Source organism: Chiloscyllium plagiosum, unplaced genomic scaffold, assembly GCF_037043375.1.
Source record: "Chiloscyllium plagiosum isolate Xiang-an unplaced genomic scaffold, Cpla_swu_hap1 HiC_scaffold_7, whole genome shotgun sequence".
Taxonomy (NCBI): Eukaryota; Metazoa; Chordata; class Chondrichthyes; order Orectolobiformes; family Hemiscylliidae; genus Chiloscyllium; species Chiloscyllium plagiosum.
In genome coordinates, this window is record NW_028270145.1 from 98,305,606 (window position 1) to 98,325,900 (window position 20,295).

The following is a 20,295-nucleotide window of genomic DNA, read 5'->3' on the forward strand; positions in this document are numbered from 1 at the left end:
TCACTCAGAACCTTACACAATACTTCACCTGAGGTCTAACTAGTGTGCATCACCTCCTTGCTCTTGTAATCTATGTCCCTGTTAATAAAATCTAAAATAAGGTGTGCAACCCAAGCTATGAGCAGAACTAAAATAATATTTTAAATTGACTCACCACAAGAGCTAATTCCTCCCAAAGCTGCTGAGGGCAAGCATTAAGTTTGATGATTTATCCCGCTTGCCATGCCATTCAGGAGTTCTCGGAATGTTGTCTGAACTTCCTGCATAAACTAGACTGTAACACACCTTGCCTAATGTTCTTGTGTTAATACTGGTCTCTTTGGGGAAAACCCTGCGATAATGTGACAGCTCTGATGATGGGACACTGGCAGCAAATTAGTCATTAGTGACTGACCTGGTAAACTGATCAGAGCAGGGCTACAGTTCCTCAACATGTTGTCACTGAGTGATCTGAAACCAAATAGGAAGAGTTGGAGAAAATCCACTAGTCTGACAGCAGCAATCGAGAGAGGAACAGAGTTACAGTTTGAGTCTGGCGATGCTTGGTCAGTCCTGCTGTGCTTCTCCAACACTTTCTGTTTTGGTTTCAGATTTCTAGCATCTGCAGTTCCTTGTTTTATGTTGTGTGAATAGCTGGTGTGGCTAATTGAGTCTTCACTGCTTGTCAGATACATGTGGAAATTACTCCTAGTTTGTTTCAGAAGCTCTGGAGATGGTTTCCAACTTGGTCAGAGGAACTTCCTTCCGAGCAGTACTATGGGTATGCCCCCAAAGAACTATAGCAGTTCAAGAAGGCAGTTCGCCACCACCTCTCCTGGGCAATTAGGGATGTGTGAAAGCCTAACCAGTGATACCCATGGTCCTAGAATAAATGTATAAAAAATTGAGCAAGAAAAATGTCAATGCAAGTGAATGTGAGTAGCCAGAAACAGCAACCCAGTAAGAGTTTTTCACAATTCTTAATAGTTAGTGGACATCAAGCTCACCTGTAGGTGGGAGAGATGCTCCCTTGATGTATCAGCATGAAGGCATGATTAATAATGCTATACGAATGCAGGTCTTTTGTTTTGACTTTACAAGTCACAACTTAACAAATCATTCACAAGCCATCAGAGTTGTAAATTGTTCAGTGAGTCCATCTTCCTGGCACACTATGCTGATTAAAGCCTGATAAAGAGAAACCATTTTGGTTTCCTTGCCTGTCAATTAAGCAGCTTTTCCCCCATCTTTAACTATTTAATAATTCATAAACAGAAAGGGACAAGAATTTTTTAAAAATCCTTTTAGTTCATGGCCATCTAGTTTTGAACAGGGAAAAGACCCTTGTTTTCTCCATATCCGCACACCTCATGTTTTTATAAGCCTCTGTAAGGTCACCCCTCAACCACGTTGGCTTCAGTGAAAAATGTCCCCACCTATTCAGCCTCTCCCTATAACTCAAACTCTCTAGTCCCAATAACATCCATTCTGCACCTTCTCTGGTTTAATAATATTGTTCAATAGCAGAGTGACCAGAACTGTACACAGAATTACTAATGTCCTGTATAACCTCAACATGACGTCCTAGGGTCAATGGTCTGTAATGAAGACAAGCATGCCAAACGCCTTCTTTAACAACCTGTCTATCTATGACACATCTTTAAAAGAACTAGCTACCTGAGTCCCTACATTTCTCTGTTCAACAACACTAACCAGGGCCCTACACATTAACTGTGTAAGTCCTGCCCTTGTTCATCTTCCGAAAATGTAATACCTTACACGTATCCAAGTAAAAACTCCATCTGCTACTCTTTGGCCTGTATGCCGAATTGATCAATATTCCTTCGTAATCTTAGATAATCTTCTTCACTGTCCACTATGTCACCAATTTTTTTGTGTCATCTGCAAATTTACTAGCTATGCTTCCTAAATGTTCATTTAAATTGTTTATATAAATGACAAACAAAGGTAGACCCAGCATCAATCCTAGCAGAAAACTGCTGGTCACAGGCCTCCAGGATAAAAAACAACTCTCCACTACCCTCTGTCTCCTATGATCAAGCCAATTTTGCATCCAATTGGCAAGCTCTCCCTGAATGCCATGTGATCTAACCTTGGTAACCAGTCTGCCATGAGGAACCTTGTCAAAGGCTTTAGTAAAGTGCATGTAGACAATGTCTATTGCTCTGCCCTCATCAATCTTCTTGATCACATTCTCAAAAACTCAATAGGGTTTGTAAGACACAATTTCAGTCACACAAAGCCATACCAACTATCCCTAATCAGTCCTTGCCTCTCCAAGTACATGTAGATCTTGTTTCTCAGAATCCCCTCCAACAACGTACCCAACACTGATGTCAAACTGACCGGTCTATAGTTCTGGTCCTCTTTGTAGCCTTTCTTGAATAATGGCACCACATTCGCTAACCTCCAAACTTCCAACACCTCACCTGTGGCTGTTGATGATACAAATATCTCTGCTAGACGCCCCGCAATTTCTTCCCAAGCTTCCCATAATATCCCAGGATTAACCTGATCATGTTATAGGGATTAATCCATCTTTATATTTTTAAGACTTCTAGCACTTCCTCTTCTGTAATGTGGACTTGTTTCAAGACATTATTTATTTCCCTGAGTTCCCTCACATTCTTGCCTTCCTTTACAATAAATACTGACATAAAATATTTGTTTAGTATCTCTCCCATCTTCTGTGGTTCCATGCCTAGATAATCTCATTGATTTGTAAGGGGCCCTATTCTCTCCCTAGTTGCTCTTTTGCTCTTAACGTACCTGTAGAATGTCTTTGGATGATCCTTAACCTTATCTCTCATATCCCCTATTGCCCTCTGATTTCACTCTTAGGAATGCCCCTACTCCCCTTCTACTCTTCAAGAGATTTGCTTGATCGCAGTTGTCTAGACCTGACATATGCCTCCTTCTTATGCTTGACCAGAGTCTCAATAGCTCTACTCATCCATTGTTCCCTACTCCTCCAAGCCTTAATATTCACTCTAACAGGAACATTATGCCTCTGAATTCTTGTTATCGCACTTTTGAAAGCCTTCCACTTGCCAGTTGTCTCTTTACTTGTAAACAGTCTACTCCAATCAATTTTTGCAAGTTCCTATTTCATTTCATCAAAATTGGCCTTACTCTAATTTAAAACTTTACCTTTTATATAAGGCCTACCTTTTCATAAATCATATTTTAAAACTAATGGAATTATGATTACTGGTCCCAAAGTATTTCCCTATGAACACCTCAATCACTTGCCATGCCTTATTTCCCAAAAGCAGGTCAATGTTTGCTCCTTCTCTAGCAGGTACATCTACATATATGATGTTTAACATACACTGACTGCATTTGTTTCTTGATGAATTCTGTGGGATGTTTGACCACCACTTGTTTGTTTCCCATATTTACCTCATGTTAATTCTGGATATTAAAATATAATTGATTAGCTATTGTAGATCGTTTTAATTTTCAAACTCTTTATAGTAAAGCTTATTGACTATAAAGTTATGCTTATTGTTGTTTGTTCACTACAGCAGACTCTTGTGACATTAGTGAGTTTTGAGAAGATTTGTAGCTCAGGCTAAGGTTTTGGATGTAGGTTTGCTCGCTGAGCTGCAAGGTTGACTTCCAGACGTTTCATTACCTTACTAGGTAACATCTTCAGTAGGCCTCATGCAAAGCAATGCTGAAACTTCCTGCTTTCTATTTATATGTTTGGGGTTCTTTGGGTTGGAGATGTCATTTCCTTTGGTGATGTTATTTCCTGTGGTGAAGTCACTTCCGGTTCCTTTTCTCAGGGGGTGGTAGATGGGGTCTAACTTGATGTGTTTGTTGATAAGAGTGCCGGTTGGAATGCTATGCTTCTAGGAATTCTTGTTTGGCTTGTCCTAGGATGGATATATTGTCACAGTCAAAGTGGTGTCCTTCCTCATCTGTATGCAAGGATACTAGTGAGAGAGGGTTATGTCTTTTTGTGGCTAGTTGGTGTTCATGTATCCTGGTGGCTAGTTTTCTGCCTGTTTGTCCAATGTATTGTTTGTTACAGTCCTTGCACAGTATTTTGTAAATGACGTTAGTTTTACTCATTGTCTCTATAGGGTACTTCAAGTTCATTAGCTGCTGTTTTAGTGTGTTGGTAGGTTTGTGGGCTACCATGATGCCAAGGGGTCTAAGTAGTCTGGCAGTCATTTCCGAGATGTCTTTGATTTAGGGAAGAGTAGCTAGGGTTTCTGGACGTGTTTTCTAAACTTGTGACATTCTACACTTTGTAAGTGCCTGGGATCTCACAGCTTCTCTACTTTGTAAAGAGATGCAAGGGCCCACAACCAAATTGTAACTTTAACTTATAAGCTGGTGCAAGATCATGATATGAAAAGAGCAAAAATATTTTTCTACTTTCTGAAACATAATTTTCTCAGACAACATAGCATTTTGGAATACAACTTCTATAAATTGCTCTACATTGGTTCCCCCTGTACCCACTGGTGGTATGTTCCAAAACCAACCACAGAAGCCCAAAACTGCGATTAGGAGAGAACCTATTAATTTAAATTGGAAATTTACCTACCCTGCAGCACCCGGTCCTTGGTTCTGGAAGATTCCCTATAATACAACGGTAAAGCGCGGGTAACTGAAACCATGGAAAACGATTCAATGGATATGGTGGTTGCCCTATATTTAATGTCTAATTTAAATAATTTCCAACTAGCTTACATAATTATAATGTATTGTTGATTCTATTTTTAAATGGTCCCACACACTAGCAACAATTGTAACTAGAATGCAGGCAAAATAATAAACCTAACCCACGTGAACAGGAATAAATTATCCAGACTAAGGCATCGCTGCAGGTGAATCCTCGCTCCAGTGCCTTCCATCTGAAGAGACGGTTTCCATCTTATAGTGGTGAGGGCAAGTGTGATGAAATGGTGGTGTCCCTACCTCCGAGCCAGGAGACCTGGATTCAAGTCTCTCTCCAATCCCAGAGGTATGTGATAACAATCACTGAATATGTTGATTAGGAAAACAGCTGCTTCTTAGTGGTCAGTTACATCAGGCAAAAAATCTCTGCAGTCACCTTTTATCCTTTCTGAACAGATGAAACTCTAACCCTCATAACTGAAGTCCCTCATGCCAGGAAACATTCTGAACCATTACAAATGCTTTTACGTCTCTCTTGAAATGTGCTGCCAAAGGTGACTAAAATGATGGTAGTGAGACCATTAGACATGGGAGCAGACATTAGACCATTCAGCCTATTGGCTCTGCTTCGCTATTCAATCATGGCTGATAAGTTTCTCAACCTATTCTCCTGCTTTCTCCCCGTAACCCTTGACAATCGTGAACCCATCTATCTCAATCTTAAATATACTCAATGACCTGGCCTCCACAGCTTTCTGTGGCAATGAATTCCATTTATTCGCCATTGTCAGGCTGAAAACATTTCTTATCTCCCTTCTAAAAGGTCTTCCCTTTACTCTAAGTCTGTGGCCTCGGGTCCTCGTCTCTCTTACCAATGGAAACATCTTCCCAACATCCATTCTGTCCAGGCCATTCAGTGTTCCGTATGTTTCAATGAAATCCCCTTTCATTCTTCTAAACTCCATCAAGTTTAGACTCGGAGTCCTCAAACATTCCTTTTACGTTCAGCTTTTCATTCCTTGGACCATTCTCATGAACCTCCTCTGAACATGCTCCAGGGCCACTACATCCTTCCTGAGAAATGGGGCCCAAAACTACGCACAATACTCCAAATGTGGTCTGACCAGAGCCTTATAGAGTCTCAGAAGTACATCCCTGCTTTTATATTCAAGTCCTCTCAAAATAAATGCTATCATTGCATTTGCCTTCCTAACTACTATCTCAACCTGCCAATTTACCTTGAGAATCCTGGACTAGAACTTACAAGTGTCTTTTCACTTCAGACTTCTGAATTTTCTCCCCATTTATAAAAATAGCCCATGCCTCTACTCCTCCTACCAAAGTGCACAACCTCACACTTTCCACATTGTACTCCAACTGTCACTTCTTTGCCCGCTCTTCTAATCTCTCCAAATCCTTCTGCAACCTCCCACCTCCTCAATGCTACCCGTCTTTGTATTGTCTGCAAACTTAGCCAGAATGCCCTCAGTTCCTTCATCTAGATCGATAACGTATAAAGTGAAAACCTGTGGTCCCAACACTGAGCCTTGCAGAACACCAGCTGCCATCCTGAGAAAGACCCTTTGATCTCTAGGGGTGCAATTGATGAAATTCACAGAAATTATCATGAGGTCTTTGACAAGGTCCCACATGGAAGACTGATAAAGGAGGTAAAAACACACAGGATACCAGGCAACCTTAATCAAAATTTGCTTAGCAGCAGGAGACAGAGGGCGCAGAAGGCTGTTTATGCGACCAGAGGCCAGTGATCAGCGCTGGGTGCCTTATGGTTTGTGATAAATTTAAATAATATAGATGATATAATTGGATAGTAAGCATATTTCAGATGACATGAATACTGGCTGAGTGAGGAAGGTGGTCTTGGGTTTCAAGAGAAAGTAGAAAGATTGATCAGATGGGTAGATCAGTGGCAAATGGAATTTAAACCTGATAAATGTAAGGTGATGCACTTTGGAAGAAGTAACAAGACAAGGGAGTATTGAATGAATAGCAGGACACTGGAAAGTTGAGAGGAACAGAGGGAAGCCAACAGGACAGGTTATTAGGGTATTCAAGCAAGCAAACAGGATGCTTGCATTTATCTGTTAAGGCAAACATTATAAGAACGGGAAAGTTATGTTAGAGATGTACAGAACTTTGGTAAGGCTACAGCTGGAGTACTGTGCATTATTCTGGTCACCACACTATAAGAAGGATGTGATCACACTAGATGGAGTGCAAAGGAGATTCACCAGAATGTTGTCTGGGTTGAAGCATCTTAACCCAAGCCTTTCTTTGTAGTAGAAAATTTTGACTGTCGGGAGGCGGGGGAGCAGACGACCTGATAGAGATGTATAAGATCATCGGGGACACGAACACGGTGAATACAAAGCAATCATTCCTCTTAACTGAAGGGTTAATAACAAGATGACAAACTTTTCAACTCAAATGGATATTGCACCAGGGTGGTTAAAGAAAAAGCATGAATTTGTTCAGGACAAGTTGGCTGAAGTACCAAATTAATTAGTTGCCTCAATCCAGACCTGATGAGATGTATTCTAACCTCCTATGGGAGGCGAGGGAGGAGGTTTCTGGGGTCCAGACAAAGATAGATAACACTTGCCTTGCCAGAGGTGAAATACCTGATGACTGAAGGATAGCTAATGTGGTATCTTTGTTCAAGGGCAGCAGATATAGGCAGATAATTACAGAAGTTAGTCTGATGTCAGTGGAAGGGGAATTATTGGAAAGAATTCTGAGGGACAGAGTTAAACAACACTTGGAAAGATAGGGATTAGTCAGATATAGTTAGCATGGATTTGTTAAAGTGAAATCCTGTCTGACAAAGTTAATAGTTTTTTTTTGAAAGGTGACCAAATATATTAATTAGGCTAATGCAGTTTATGACATTTGCACTGGCTTCAGTAAGGCCTTTGACAAGGTCTCACTAGGATGGCTGGGCCAAATGGTACAATGTCATCGGATCCAAGGAAAATTGGCAAACTGGATCCAAAATTGGTGTGCAAACAGGACGCAAAGAGTGATGGTGGACGGATCTTTCTGTGATTGAAGCCTGTGACCAGCAATACACCACCGGGATCACTGCTGGGACCCTTGCTATTTGTTATGTACATTAACATCTTGCATATTAATGTAGAAGTTACAATTAGCTAATTTGCAGATGACATGAAAGTTGGTAATAGTGACGAGGAGGCTGCAGTTTGATATTGACCAGTTGGTAAATTGAGTAAATTCAAACTTAATCCTGGTAAATGTGAGGTATGCATTTTGAGAGGTTTAGCAAGGGAAGGATATCATGTGATAAAGGTTCTGCAAAAGGTTGCTGACAGGTCAGCTTGAAAAAGAAATTAGAAACAGCAGGGGCTGGAGATCTACCTTTCTCACCGGACAAAACAATCTTGAATCAAACAGGGATTTCATTTTCAGTCACATTAGAGTTTGCTGACATCTAAACTTAGGTTAGCAAACAAGTACAAATATGATTTGACTAATGGGGAATAACAAATAAGCAAACCTCACTTCTAAAACAGTATTGCTCATGCAGGTACTGATAGATTATACTCTCAGAATGGTTCAGCATTGAAGGCATTTCTTTAGCCCTAACCAGCTGTGCATCAGGGAAATATTAGTTATCCAATCAATGATTCATTGTCATATCCCAGCAAATGTTTTTCTTCAGAGAATTTACCAATTTTCCTTTGAAAGCCATGATTGGATCGGTCTCCTCCAACTTTTCATGTTGTACATTTCAGATCCTAACTATTACTACATAATTATTTTCCAATATTAAGTTTCCCTTATTCTTAAATCATCTTAAATCTGTCTCCTTTGATTTTTGACACTTTTGTCAAAGGGAACACTTTCAGCCTATTTGTTCTGTCCAAACAGTCATGATTTTGACCATATTAATTTAACATCCTCAGAACCTTCTTTCTGCAAGGAGAATTCTCCCAACCAATACAATCTATGTAGGAAAAAAAAAATTCCTTGTGATTCTCATATGTAGCTCCAATTATGCCTAGAATTTCTTTCTTCTGGAAGTGGACAATTTGCAATTTGAAAATGACTTTACAAAAACAAGAACAAAGGTCAGTTATAACTTCCTCACAAAATTGTCCCTTAGCCAGGATTCTTCCTTAAGTAACTAAGGTCCTTCCTGATCAGATTCCTTGTACAAAATCAAAAAGAATAATTCTGGTCATGCCTTGCTTTTGGCTGACACCGCAATTCATTTTAAAACAGACCCTACGTTGTTGCAAAAACATATCCCAGTTCTTTTTCTCATCCTCAGATTCTCCATTATGCAGAAATAAGAGAATAGCCATGTTTTAGTCAGCTGAAATAAATAGCAAAACAAAAACACAGATTGCTGTTAAAAACCAAGTTTTACTATTATAAACAAAGCAGAAGGTTAACTGTACATGCAGCAACTGGGTCACTATGTACAGGACCCAATCAAACCTCATTAAATTGTACAGAAGAATACTTCTTGAATCAAAAGAATCCAAGTACCAGCTAAAACTTAAAATTTAATAGAGAAAAAATTACAAAGTTATTAAATTTAATTACATATAGTTACAGCTGCCCCTCCAAAAATAAACTCACGGGTGGTACACTTTAAATTACTAAGCACATTTTCTTTATTTTTATAACAGAGCAATTAAGAGTCACAAATAAACTATTAAGTTCGTACCCAAACGAGACAATTCTTGTCAAGTCAAATTAAATTATATCCACAAAAATTTAGAAGGGAGTGAGTCAGACATAAAAAAATCTAAATCCCTAACCCCCCCCAACCCAATTCCAAGTGACTGATTATACTACCAACATCAGAAAGTGATCAGTCAATCCTTTACCTGCTGATATTCTAAAAAGCTAGATTTTACTTGCTGGTTATCAAAGACGCTATTAGCTATTTTTTGAAATTTGAAATGAATAAGGCCTTCTTAAAGCATACAGTAAGAAACTGCAAAAGCTTAACTCCTTGTCACATCTTTCCAGTGTCGATAAAATTCAGTGAAGGTAACAAAAAAAAAAGCCAATGAATAGGAAAACAAGCATACCTGGATTAAAAAGTAAATACCACAGGTGCCAGAAATTTGAAATAAAAACAGAAAATGCTGGAAACACTCAGCAGGTCAGTATATTTGGAGAGAAACAGGTGAAGTTTCAAATATGTCAGAACTGACATATAGTAATTGAGTTGTGTTTGGAAACTTTTCTCTCTCCAGAAATACGGTCTGACCTGAAATTTCCAGCACTTTATGCTTTTCATTAAATAAATGCAGTACCAACTGTACTTATAGGCAGTTTGAAAGCAAAAAAAACTCAAATTAAAATGGGTCATAAAATTGCAATTAGAATTTTTTTCTGAATAACTATAATATGTACAGTCCAGATTGCAGGATCAGGCACAAGGTTTCACTTTCACTTTGGAAATAAAAGCCTACAATTGACACTTATTGCAACATTAATATTCTGCAGCTTTTATCATATTGGCTCTCTTGCAGTTTTCTAATTACAATTTTTTTTAAGAGCAAAGATTGAACATAATTACAGCAAATTAGTTAATTATCGATTTATGAGATCCAAACAGCCCCAGAAAGCATTTTTTCCCCTTCTAGATACTTTACAGTGAATTGTGGAAATTGTAAGATAAGTACAACAGGAGGAATGACTCAAACTTTATTCTATACCATCTGTCACAATGGGAAAAGCTATCCTCAATCACTTACTTAACCCATTCCTAAGGCATATATTCAACACAGGGCAACATGTTATTCTTTAGTATGGTTTAAAACCTTTTAACTAGAAGCCCTAAGAGCAATTTTGAAATACATAATTCTCAAATTAATCAAACTCAAATAGCCCACTTGAGTAAATATATTGCCCACACTGGCAAAACGCTTGTTCATTTTAAACTCTGCACGAGAGATTCCCTTCCTACCCGTTATTTTCTTACTTTATATGCAGGAGCCCAGGCGAATTAAGAAAATCTATTTTTATAAATCCAGCTTTGCTAAGATGCAATACTCTTAGAAGTTTTGCTACTAAAAACATCAATACTACCTAAAATTTAGATTAGTTCTGCAATATACTGTATTCTTTTTAAAAACATACATTAACCTTGTGCCCAATCAAATGGCCTGATCTACAGCTGTAGTTAACAGTATTTGGAATTTAAGTGTAGAAACCAAATGGTGATTTTGATCAGAAAGCTTGGTGATGAATATTGGCTGGAGGGAAATGCAGTCCCCAAATTATGGTAACATGTCAAAAAGCTTTCAAACCACACTGAAATTTTCTAATATTGAGCTAACCCTAGAATTTGGACATCGGTACAGTCTTAAAATTACAAACCATCACTGTTCAGTATCAAATATTTAAGTGAAGATAATAGCTCAGCCAGACACTCCTCCTTAGATCTAACAGCCCAATTCAAAGATAAATCAAATCAACCAGTGTGCATTCTTATAAGCTCCATACACAAAGCAAAGACATTTAGGCTTAGCGTCTATGTATGAAATCAAATCACTTGATAATTCAGTCAGTAGTATATTGTAATATAAAGTGCCTGTAATTATTTCAGAAATGGAAATTTGCAAATTACTTCCAAATTTCTAAACAATATGGAAAACAATCCAAACACTAAACCTGTATGATTACAGTCAGTAAGCAATAGAGAAATCAACCTCTACATTGTGAATTGGCACTGAACAGACAGTCTCAATAGTATTGCTCTTATTTACAATTTAAACACATTTTAACCTGCAAATTTTTAAAATGGAAATGTTACAAACTTTTAAATTTTTTTTATACAAATGGTATGAAAAATATTTATCCTTAAAATCCAACAGTCATTACTCTACCGCTTGCAATTTTGCATGGTTGATAGATACATTCATGTTCATCATACAGCATGACAGAATAAAATGGATCAATTCACATGCCTCCTTCCTCATGGTATATCTAGTAAAAAAATAACACTGCAGTTATACACAACCAAGGAGACCAAAGGAAATAAAAGTAGTAAATGAGGCTTGTTACTACCAATTATTGGTTGTGCGTAGCTTAACCCTTTGTTCTCACCATCCCAATTGCTTATTTGTTTCATCAATCCTGACCAGATGAATGGGATTGCATTTCGCTGATGGTATGAATGGCATTCAACTCGACAGCATTATTTACAGCTGCACAGGGTACAACACGTTAATACACACGAGTACAGATGTGCAGATATTTAGACAAGGATAAATTAAACAGTCACTCATCCATTTTTATTCTCTGGCAAAAGTTTGTTTGCAATGGGATTCATACTGTTCATTGAGTGCATGCTTTCAGAGGTCTCAATCTCCTCTGGATCCTGCAGAGTCAAAAATATATTCATTCATCATTTAAAAAAAAATTAAGTGTCCTACTTCTTACTTTACGCCATAAACAAAAATATGTGCAAAATTTAAGTATGAGAAAAGTAGTGGCTTGTTAAAATAAAACAAAAACTTTGCACAGCTCTTTCACATCCTACCTAACCTAGCATTTCTGTATTTTTTCAAAGTTTCATTTTGATCATTTATAAACGGTATATTTTGCTAGTTCCTGTGCGTGACAATATCAACAATTTCTTTATCCAAAAGTGCCTTTTTCTTAAAAAAAAGCCACGATCAGGATGCAGGCAATTAAATTATGTGTACTGTTACTAATCAATGGTGCCAAAAGCTCTGCAAGTGATTGCTGGGATACTGACTAGCAAAACTGCAACATCCATCAGCATTTCACAAGTCAGATATTGTTTATTTTACCAGCTTCTATTTGTGCTTTGTATCTTCCAGTACTTTGACTTAGTGTCTTACTATAAAAATTACCCTACAGCACCTCTCTTGTGCAGTTCTTTGGGTACAAATCTAGTGCTGATAACTGAAGTAAAATTAAAATGGTATAAGGCAAGCTTATACGTGGCACGATAGGGGAGGTGAGCACCCATCACCAAGTGCCTAAAAAATAATTATATGAAAGGAAAATTGCAGGCACACACCTTTCCCCATAACACTGCAGGATCAAACCTGTGGAGAAAGAGAACTTAATATTTTTGGTGGCCTTAAAGACAACAGTAGAGTTAGATTTCACCACCTGGACTGGATATGAACTCAAGTCTTTGGAGTAGATTGTCCTAGCCAATGTGAGACGTGTAATCAGTAAACAGCACCCAGATTCTAATATTCTGCTAGGAAACGGGTGGTTAAGGCTAAATTTCCTAATAGAGTTATTTACATTTTGGGCTCCACTGCTTCATCAGTGAAGCCCAAAACTCACCATAAATGTTACTGTTGGTTGAAACTCTCAGAATTTTTTTTCTCTAAAGTTATTTATTTATATCTATATATATATAAAAAAATTATTTCTAATATAGGAATATTGGCACATAAGTGCAGAAAAAAGCTAAGATTTTTGATCAGGAACAGAGGAGAATATGCATTGAGTGACTGCTGTAGTTTCATCATAAGTTAAAAAGCTGCACATCGAAATTTGAAAGTGAGACAATTTGGGTCAATTTGACTAATAAGTGCTCACTGAATCTTAATTTTTATTATAATCTACATTAATGAACACAATCTAGAGATGAGACTTTTATATGCACATTAGTCAAAGGCAGCGCGAACACTTGTTAATAAAAAAAACCAATAATTCCACTGCAGCACACATTTTCAAGTTCATGGATTCCTCTAAACGGTCAAGTAAAGATGGTCAAGTCAGATCATGAACAGAAAATGTATAACATTGAAGGTGGTCCTTCTGAATAAATTCCCTTAGTTAAACCAGCCAGGAAGAGGACAAATTCATGGGCAAGTGAGGGAAAAATCATGTAGGTAGTTCTCCTTTTGGCACTACAGCGGAATCCAAAAGCCGACGATATCCCTGAACAAAACCGGAGCAGAGGACACGGCATTTCAGAAATTAGGGCAACTTGTGTTCATTATAATTGCCGTCAGTATGATCACATAAGCAGAAACTACTTCTTTTTGAACATAAAGTGCAACAGTGCTTAGGTTCTCATTGTCCATGCTCCAGTTTGCCATCTTCAATCCTCAAATTCATATCAGGTCAGCATGTTGTTCAAGCACGTTATGACACTGTAAATGTACCCAGCAAATCAGTTTCAACAACAAGCAAGGACCTTATCCTTCGGCTAATTGTACAGTGTTGACTGCAATGGTTTCACAATGCCTTCTTCGTACACCCTCATAATAGCTTCACAAACAAACTTGTATTGACTCTGTGGGAAGGAAAAAAGGAAAGTTCAGTTGCTTATTTTCAATAATTTTACATTCAACAGAATGAAACCTATTTAATCGAAAATTTTGTTTTTTTTATTGTTCAAGATGAGATTTCCACAATTGGTAGCTTTGCACAAAATGAGTGAAGTCTTTTTGAGACATTTGGGGCCTTGTCTGCTGGTTGGAAAATTGTTAAACATAGAAACATAGAAGACAGGAATAGGAGGGGCCATTTGGCCCTTCAAGTCTGCTCTGCCATTCATCATGATCATGGCTGATCGTCAAACTCAATAGCGTAATCCTGTTTTCTCCCCAAACCCTTTGATTTCAGTTGCCTCAAACGCTATATCTAACTGCTTCTTGAATACACTCAACATTTTGGCATTAATTACTTCTTGTGGTAATGAATTCCACAGGCTCACCATTCTTTCAGTGAAGAAATATCTCCTCATCTTAGTCTTAAATGGTCTACCTCGGACTATGAGCCCTAGTTCTGGACACACCCACCATTGGAAACATCCTCCCTGCATCTGCCCTTTCTCGTCCTGTTAGAATTTTATAAGTCTCTGAGATTCCCCCCAGTTCATTTCAATTCCAGCAAAAATAATCCTAACCTAGTCAATCTCTCCTCATAGTCTAGATTAGAGTGGTGCTGGAAAGGCACAGCAGGTCAGGCAGCATCCGAGGAGCAGGAAAATCAACGTTTTGGGCAAAAGCCCTTCATCAGGAATAGAGGAAGGGTGCCTGCAGAGTGGAGAGATAACTGAGAGGGGGGTGGGGTTGGGATGAAGGTAGCTGAGAGTTATTCCTAGAATTCAGGAATAAGGTTGTAAAGTGAATTTTAATTGTCTATTTCGGGACTTTAACTGGCAGGGTGGACACAGCAGGGTTGACCATATAATTTGGAAATTGAATTCTAAAGCAGAGATCAATGGGTTTTTGGTTTTAGTTCTGTGAAGATGACTTGTAATTAAAAATAAAATCAGAAAATCATTTGGAAGAGAGAGCTAAAGAGAGTCTTTTCAAGAAAGCATGTGACTTGACTTAAATCACTCCTCGGCTACCTGTGAAATGATTTAGTAAGTTAAGTTTTTTGACTTACAAAGAAATAGATGGTCAAGGCCACCTGCAGGTAAAGTTTAGAAGGAAAGGTTGGGTATCATCTTCTGTACGCCCAAAAACTGAGAAGACCTAAAAAATGAAGGTATTTTCAAAAGTGGACCGACAGGACCTGTAGGCATGTTGTGTTCAGGCCTTTTGGAAAATAACTTCACCTGGCCGAACTGACCTAAAAGCCAAGTTTCTTTCTCCCCCAAAGGGCCAAACTCAGCATGTCCATAGGTCCATTTTTTTTCCCCAAAGGGCACAAATGGACTGAACGGACTATAGTGGACTGAAATCATTGGATTTCAAATAAGGGGGATTCTTGACCTGTACCAGCAGAATGACAGTTTTCACTTGTAATTTTAATTCAGGTTGGAAAAAAGTTTTTATTTTTATAAGCAGCGCTTGAAGGTGAGGTTAGTTTGACAAGTTTTTAAATCAGTAAAGGAATCAAGGGTAATGGGGAAAAGGCAGGATCTAAATGAATGGTAGAGCAGACCCACTGTCTGAATGGCCTACTCCTGCTCCCGTATCTTATAGTCTTGGGAAAAAAAGATACCGAGTTAACTTGTCTGTCTTCGGAAAAGATGGAGATAATCACATCTGGTGAATGCATGGAGAGTTATCAAAAGGTAACACTCAACTGACAAGGTTGCAAGCAAGAAATTAAAGCATTAATAATAGCACTCATACTTCACTAGGAAAAAGGTTGATTTTGCTTTGCTTATAATAAGATTTTCGTCATTTATATAAATGATTTGTATTTGAAAATAGGAGGTACAGTTAGTGGGTTTGCAGATGACACCAAAATTGGATATGTGGTGGACAGCAAAGAAGGTTACCTTAGAGTACAATGGGATCATGATCAGATGGGCCAATGGGCAGAGGAGTGGCAGATGCAGTTTAATTTAGCTAAATGTGAGGTGCTGCATTTTGGAAAGACAAATCAGGGCAGGACTTATACAGTTAATTGTAAGGTGCTGAGGAGTATTACTGAACAAAGAGATCTTCCTTGAAAGTGGAGTCATAGGTAGATAGGAAAGTGAAAGCGACATATAGTATGCTTTGCTTTATTGGTCAGTGCACTGAGCGTAGGAGTTGGGAGGTCACACTGCGGCTGTATAGGACATTAGTTAGGCCATTTTTGGAATACTGAATTCAATCTGGTCTCCCTGCTATGGGGAAGATGTTGTTAAACTTGAAAGGGTTCAGAACAGATTTACAAGGATGTGGCCAGGGTTGGAAGGTTTGAGCTAAAGGGAGAGGCTGTACAGACTGGGGCTATTTTCCCTGGAGTGTCAGAAGCTGAGGGGTGACCTTATAGACATTTATAAAATCATGAGGGGCATGGATAGGGTAAATAGACAAGGTTTTTTTTTAACGCAGTGTGGTGCATGCATGGAATGAGCTGCCAGAGGAAGTGGTGGAGGCTGATAGAATTACAACATTTAAAAGGCATATAGATGGGTGTGTGAATAGCAAGGGTTTAAGAGGCAAATGGGACTGGATCTGCTTGCACTGTCTTTTAAGGACAGTAAAAGTTTCTCCTTAGCTTTGTGTTGAATGGGAAATCCCTTACTTTTAAAGGGTAATTCCTAGTTATAAATTCTCTCACAAGAGAATAACATCTTTTCCATACCTATTCTGTCAAGACCCCTCATCTTGTATGACAGAGTCATAATGGTCTCCTGTAGAGAAAAAGACCCTTCAGCCCGAAGAGTCTATGCCAGTCATGAACAATTAACATTGGATTTTCCAGCAATTGGTCCACAGAGTTCAATGTCCTAGCATCGCAAGTGCACATTCAAATACTTCTTAATTGTTGGGAGCTTCTGTCTCTACCACTCTTACAGGCAGGGAGTTCCAGTTTTCCACCACCCTCTGGATGGGAACATTCTTACTAATGTCCCTTCTAAATGCTAGTCCCTAACCTTAAATTTATGCTCCATGGTTACTGATCCTCCTCCAAAGGGAAAGGTTTCTTCCTGTCCATGCCCCTCATAATGTTATATATTGCTGGTTTCATCCCATAGTCCAAGATGTGCAAGTTAGGTGGATTGACCATGCTAAATTGACCATAGTATCAGGGATGTGTAGACGAGATGGATTAGCCATGGGAAATGTAGGGTTGTAGTGGTGGTGGTTTTGTGGGGGCAGGAAGGAGGGTTTGTGGTGGTGGGGGCTACGAGTCGATGGGATGTTGTTCAGTGGGTCGGTGTGGATTTGATGGGCCAAATGGCTTCTTTCCATTCTTTACAGATTCTCAGTCAGTCTCCTCTGTTCCAAGGAAATCAATCTGTCTAACCAAATTCTCTTCACAGTAAAACCCTCCAACCCAGGCAACATCCTGGTAAATCTCCTGTGCATCTTTTCCAGTGCAAACACATTTCTCCAATAATGTCGATTCCAGAACTGCACACAATACTCTAGTTGTGGTCCAACCAGCTTTTTATAGTTCCAACATAATCTCCCAGCTCTGAAACTTTTTGCCTCAGCTAATAAAGGTAAGTATCCCACTTTAAAAAAAAAATCATAGGATTTGGGCATTGCTAGGTGGAAAAGCATTTACTACCCATCTTTAATTAGCCCAGAGAGCAGCTAAGAGTCGATCACATTACTCCAGATCTGTAGTCACATGTGGGGCAGACCAGGGAAGGATGCCAGTGTCCCTCCCTGGAGGACATTAGTGAACCAGATGACAATCACCAACAGTTTCATGGTCATCATTAGTCTCTTAATTCTGGAATTTAAAATCTAAATTCCACCATCTGCCATTACAAGATACAAGCCCGGATTCCCAAAACATTACCCAGGTCTCTGGATTAATAGTCATGCGATAATGCCACTAGGTCACCATCTCCCGAGGCTTTCTTAGCTCCAACCAATTTTCCACGTCCTGCTACATTAAAGGACTGATGGTCACGCACACCAAGATCACTCTGAACCTTGATGCTTCCCAAGATCCTATTGTGCGTTCACTGGCCTTGTTTGTCCTGCCGATGAGCATCACCTCACACTAAGACAGATTGAATTCCATTTGCCTATCCATCTGACCAGGCCATCTACATCCTCCTGTAATCTCATGCTAACCTCCTCACTACTTACTACCCCACCAATTTTTGTATCATCTGTTAAAGTGACTGATCAACCTTCCTAGATTCAAATCTAAATTGTTTGTTTTTACCACAAACAGCAAAGGTTCCCTTAACAAAGCCAGGCTGACTGTTCTTGATTACTTCCTGTGTCTCCAAGTGCAGATTAATTTTGCCCCTCAAAACTGCTTCCAATAGTTTTTCCACAACTTAGGTTGGACAGACTGGCCTGTAGTTTCCTGATTTATCCCTTATTCCCTTCTTGAGTAACAGATTTTTCAATGGAGTCACCTCTTAATCTTTGAAACTCCAGTGGGGACAAGTTTAGCCTGTTCAACCCTTCTTCACAAAACAGTCCAGGTTTTAGTATCGTGAACTTTCTTTGAACTCTTTTCATAGTCTTAATTATTTACTGCATCTGCACACTAACCACTTGTGATTCAGGCGACAGGGCACCCAGATCCTTTTGCATCTTTGTTCTCTGCAATTTCTCACCAGTTAGATCATATACCTTTGCTATTCTGACTGCCAAAATTGTCAACTTCACAGCATATGCCATTTGACAGATATTTGCCACCGACTTAATCTACATTTGTCACTTTTCTGCTTCATTACATCCTCTTCACAACTTACTACGTCCAACCAACTAATTTATAGATGAGCCTCAAGCACTGATCTCTGTACTCACCATTTGTCACATCTTGCCAACCAGATGATCCATTTCTGCTTGTTTCCAGGCCAATCTTCAATTTATGCCAACCTTACGTCTGTACCATTAGCTTTTATTTTTTGCAATAACCTTTGAAGTAGCACCTCATCAAATACCTTCTTGAAGTCCAAATATTGTACATCCTCTCACTTTTGCTTTATCCACAGCATATTACTTCTTTCAAGAACTCCAACAAATGTTCTGCAATTTCTTATCCAAACCACTGCACCTCCTGCTGCTTCTCCCCTTTTAAGATTCTCCTTAAAGAACGTATCCCTCTGAGCAAACCTTCAATTGGCGCTCCTCTACTTCTTTGCTTTCATGCTTGTCGTTGCCTAGACATCAGTGATGGGCCTTCAGACATTTTATCAACAATAAAAGCACTAAAAAATCATGTTGTTGTTAAATTCTTCAGTTCTCTTGGTTCTACGTGATGGTTTGACTTTTAAAATACCACCCTGGCCTTTTATTGATGACAGGCAGACAGTCCAATTCATTCATGTGCTAATTATGTACTGGTGCTTGGCTTGGGTTATTCAAAAGAATACTCCTTTTAGGCTCTTTGCAAATTACTGTAAAGAATGGTTCCATATTCTTGTACATTGAAACCAACACAATTTATAATAAATGAGAAATCGTGCACTAGTGTTAGAACTAGTTCTAAAATCTAGCAAACAACTACAATCCTGGCAAAATTAAGAGTTGTAGTGGCTAGTATGTGCATACAGCCTACAGATCACTAGGTGGCAGTCTCACCCACCTTAACTTTCAACATGAATGTTGACTTGTGTTAGAAACTAATTTAGAAAGAACATTCCACTCTATAACAGCACAGTTAATTCAATAATTCTTTCCCTTTTCATCAAAAATCAACAACTCAGATTGGTTCCAGATGGGAACTGCTGAGTCCTTTTCTCTAGAATAGCTCCCAGTCAGTTCTGTAACTCTCAACCTTGAAAGCATTATTGGGAGCAACAGCACGTTGACTGTTGTAAGTGAGAAATGTTTAATCAGACTAATTCCCTCCATAATGTATATCAAGTTTTTTTTTCTTGACGTGGACAAAGTGGAAGAGGAAAATTCCTTTCAGATTTTAATCTTTTTTCCTGAAAGGATAATTTACAAATATCATGTTTACTTCAGCTCTGTCTGGAGTTCCATTAAGGGAGAGTAGGACAGTGGCTATTTTGTTTTGAACCTTCAATATACAACCCTGGAACGACGACTTTGAGACACAAGTTCAAAATCTAGTTCAAATCCAATGAATACAGCTGGGAAACTGAAATTTAACTGAAAAAAGCTAGAATAATAGTCTGGCCTCAGTCATGGTGACCATGAGGCCATTGGATTATCATAATGAGGCCACTGGATTGTCATCATAACCCATTTGAGTCACTTTAGGGAAGGATTTCTGTCTATTTTTTGCCTGGCCAATGTGATTCCAGACCTACGGCAACGGTAG

At 38.8% G+C, this 20,295-nt stretch overlaps 1 protein-coding gene across 4 annotated transcripts in view; it reads right to left on the bottom strand.

The window, feature by feature from the left end:
* Nucleotides 1-9,022: 9,022 nt before the first annotated feature.
* The window catches only part of ptpn4a (protein tyrosine phosphatase non-receptor type 4a), a 363,683-nt gene continuing 352,410 nt past the window's right edge, over nucleotides 9,023-20,295 (bottom strand). For all 4 annotated transcript variants that reach the window (XM_087989323.1, XM_043694230.2, XM_087989326.1 and 1 more), the window contains one exon: nucleotides 9,023-13,927. In XM_087989323.1, the coding sequence (XP_087845449.1) occupies nucleotides 13,841-13,927 (87 nt within the window). In that variant the 3' untranslated portion in view covers nucleotides 9,023-13,840. The remainder of the gene's footprint in view (nucleotides 13,928-20,295) is intronic.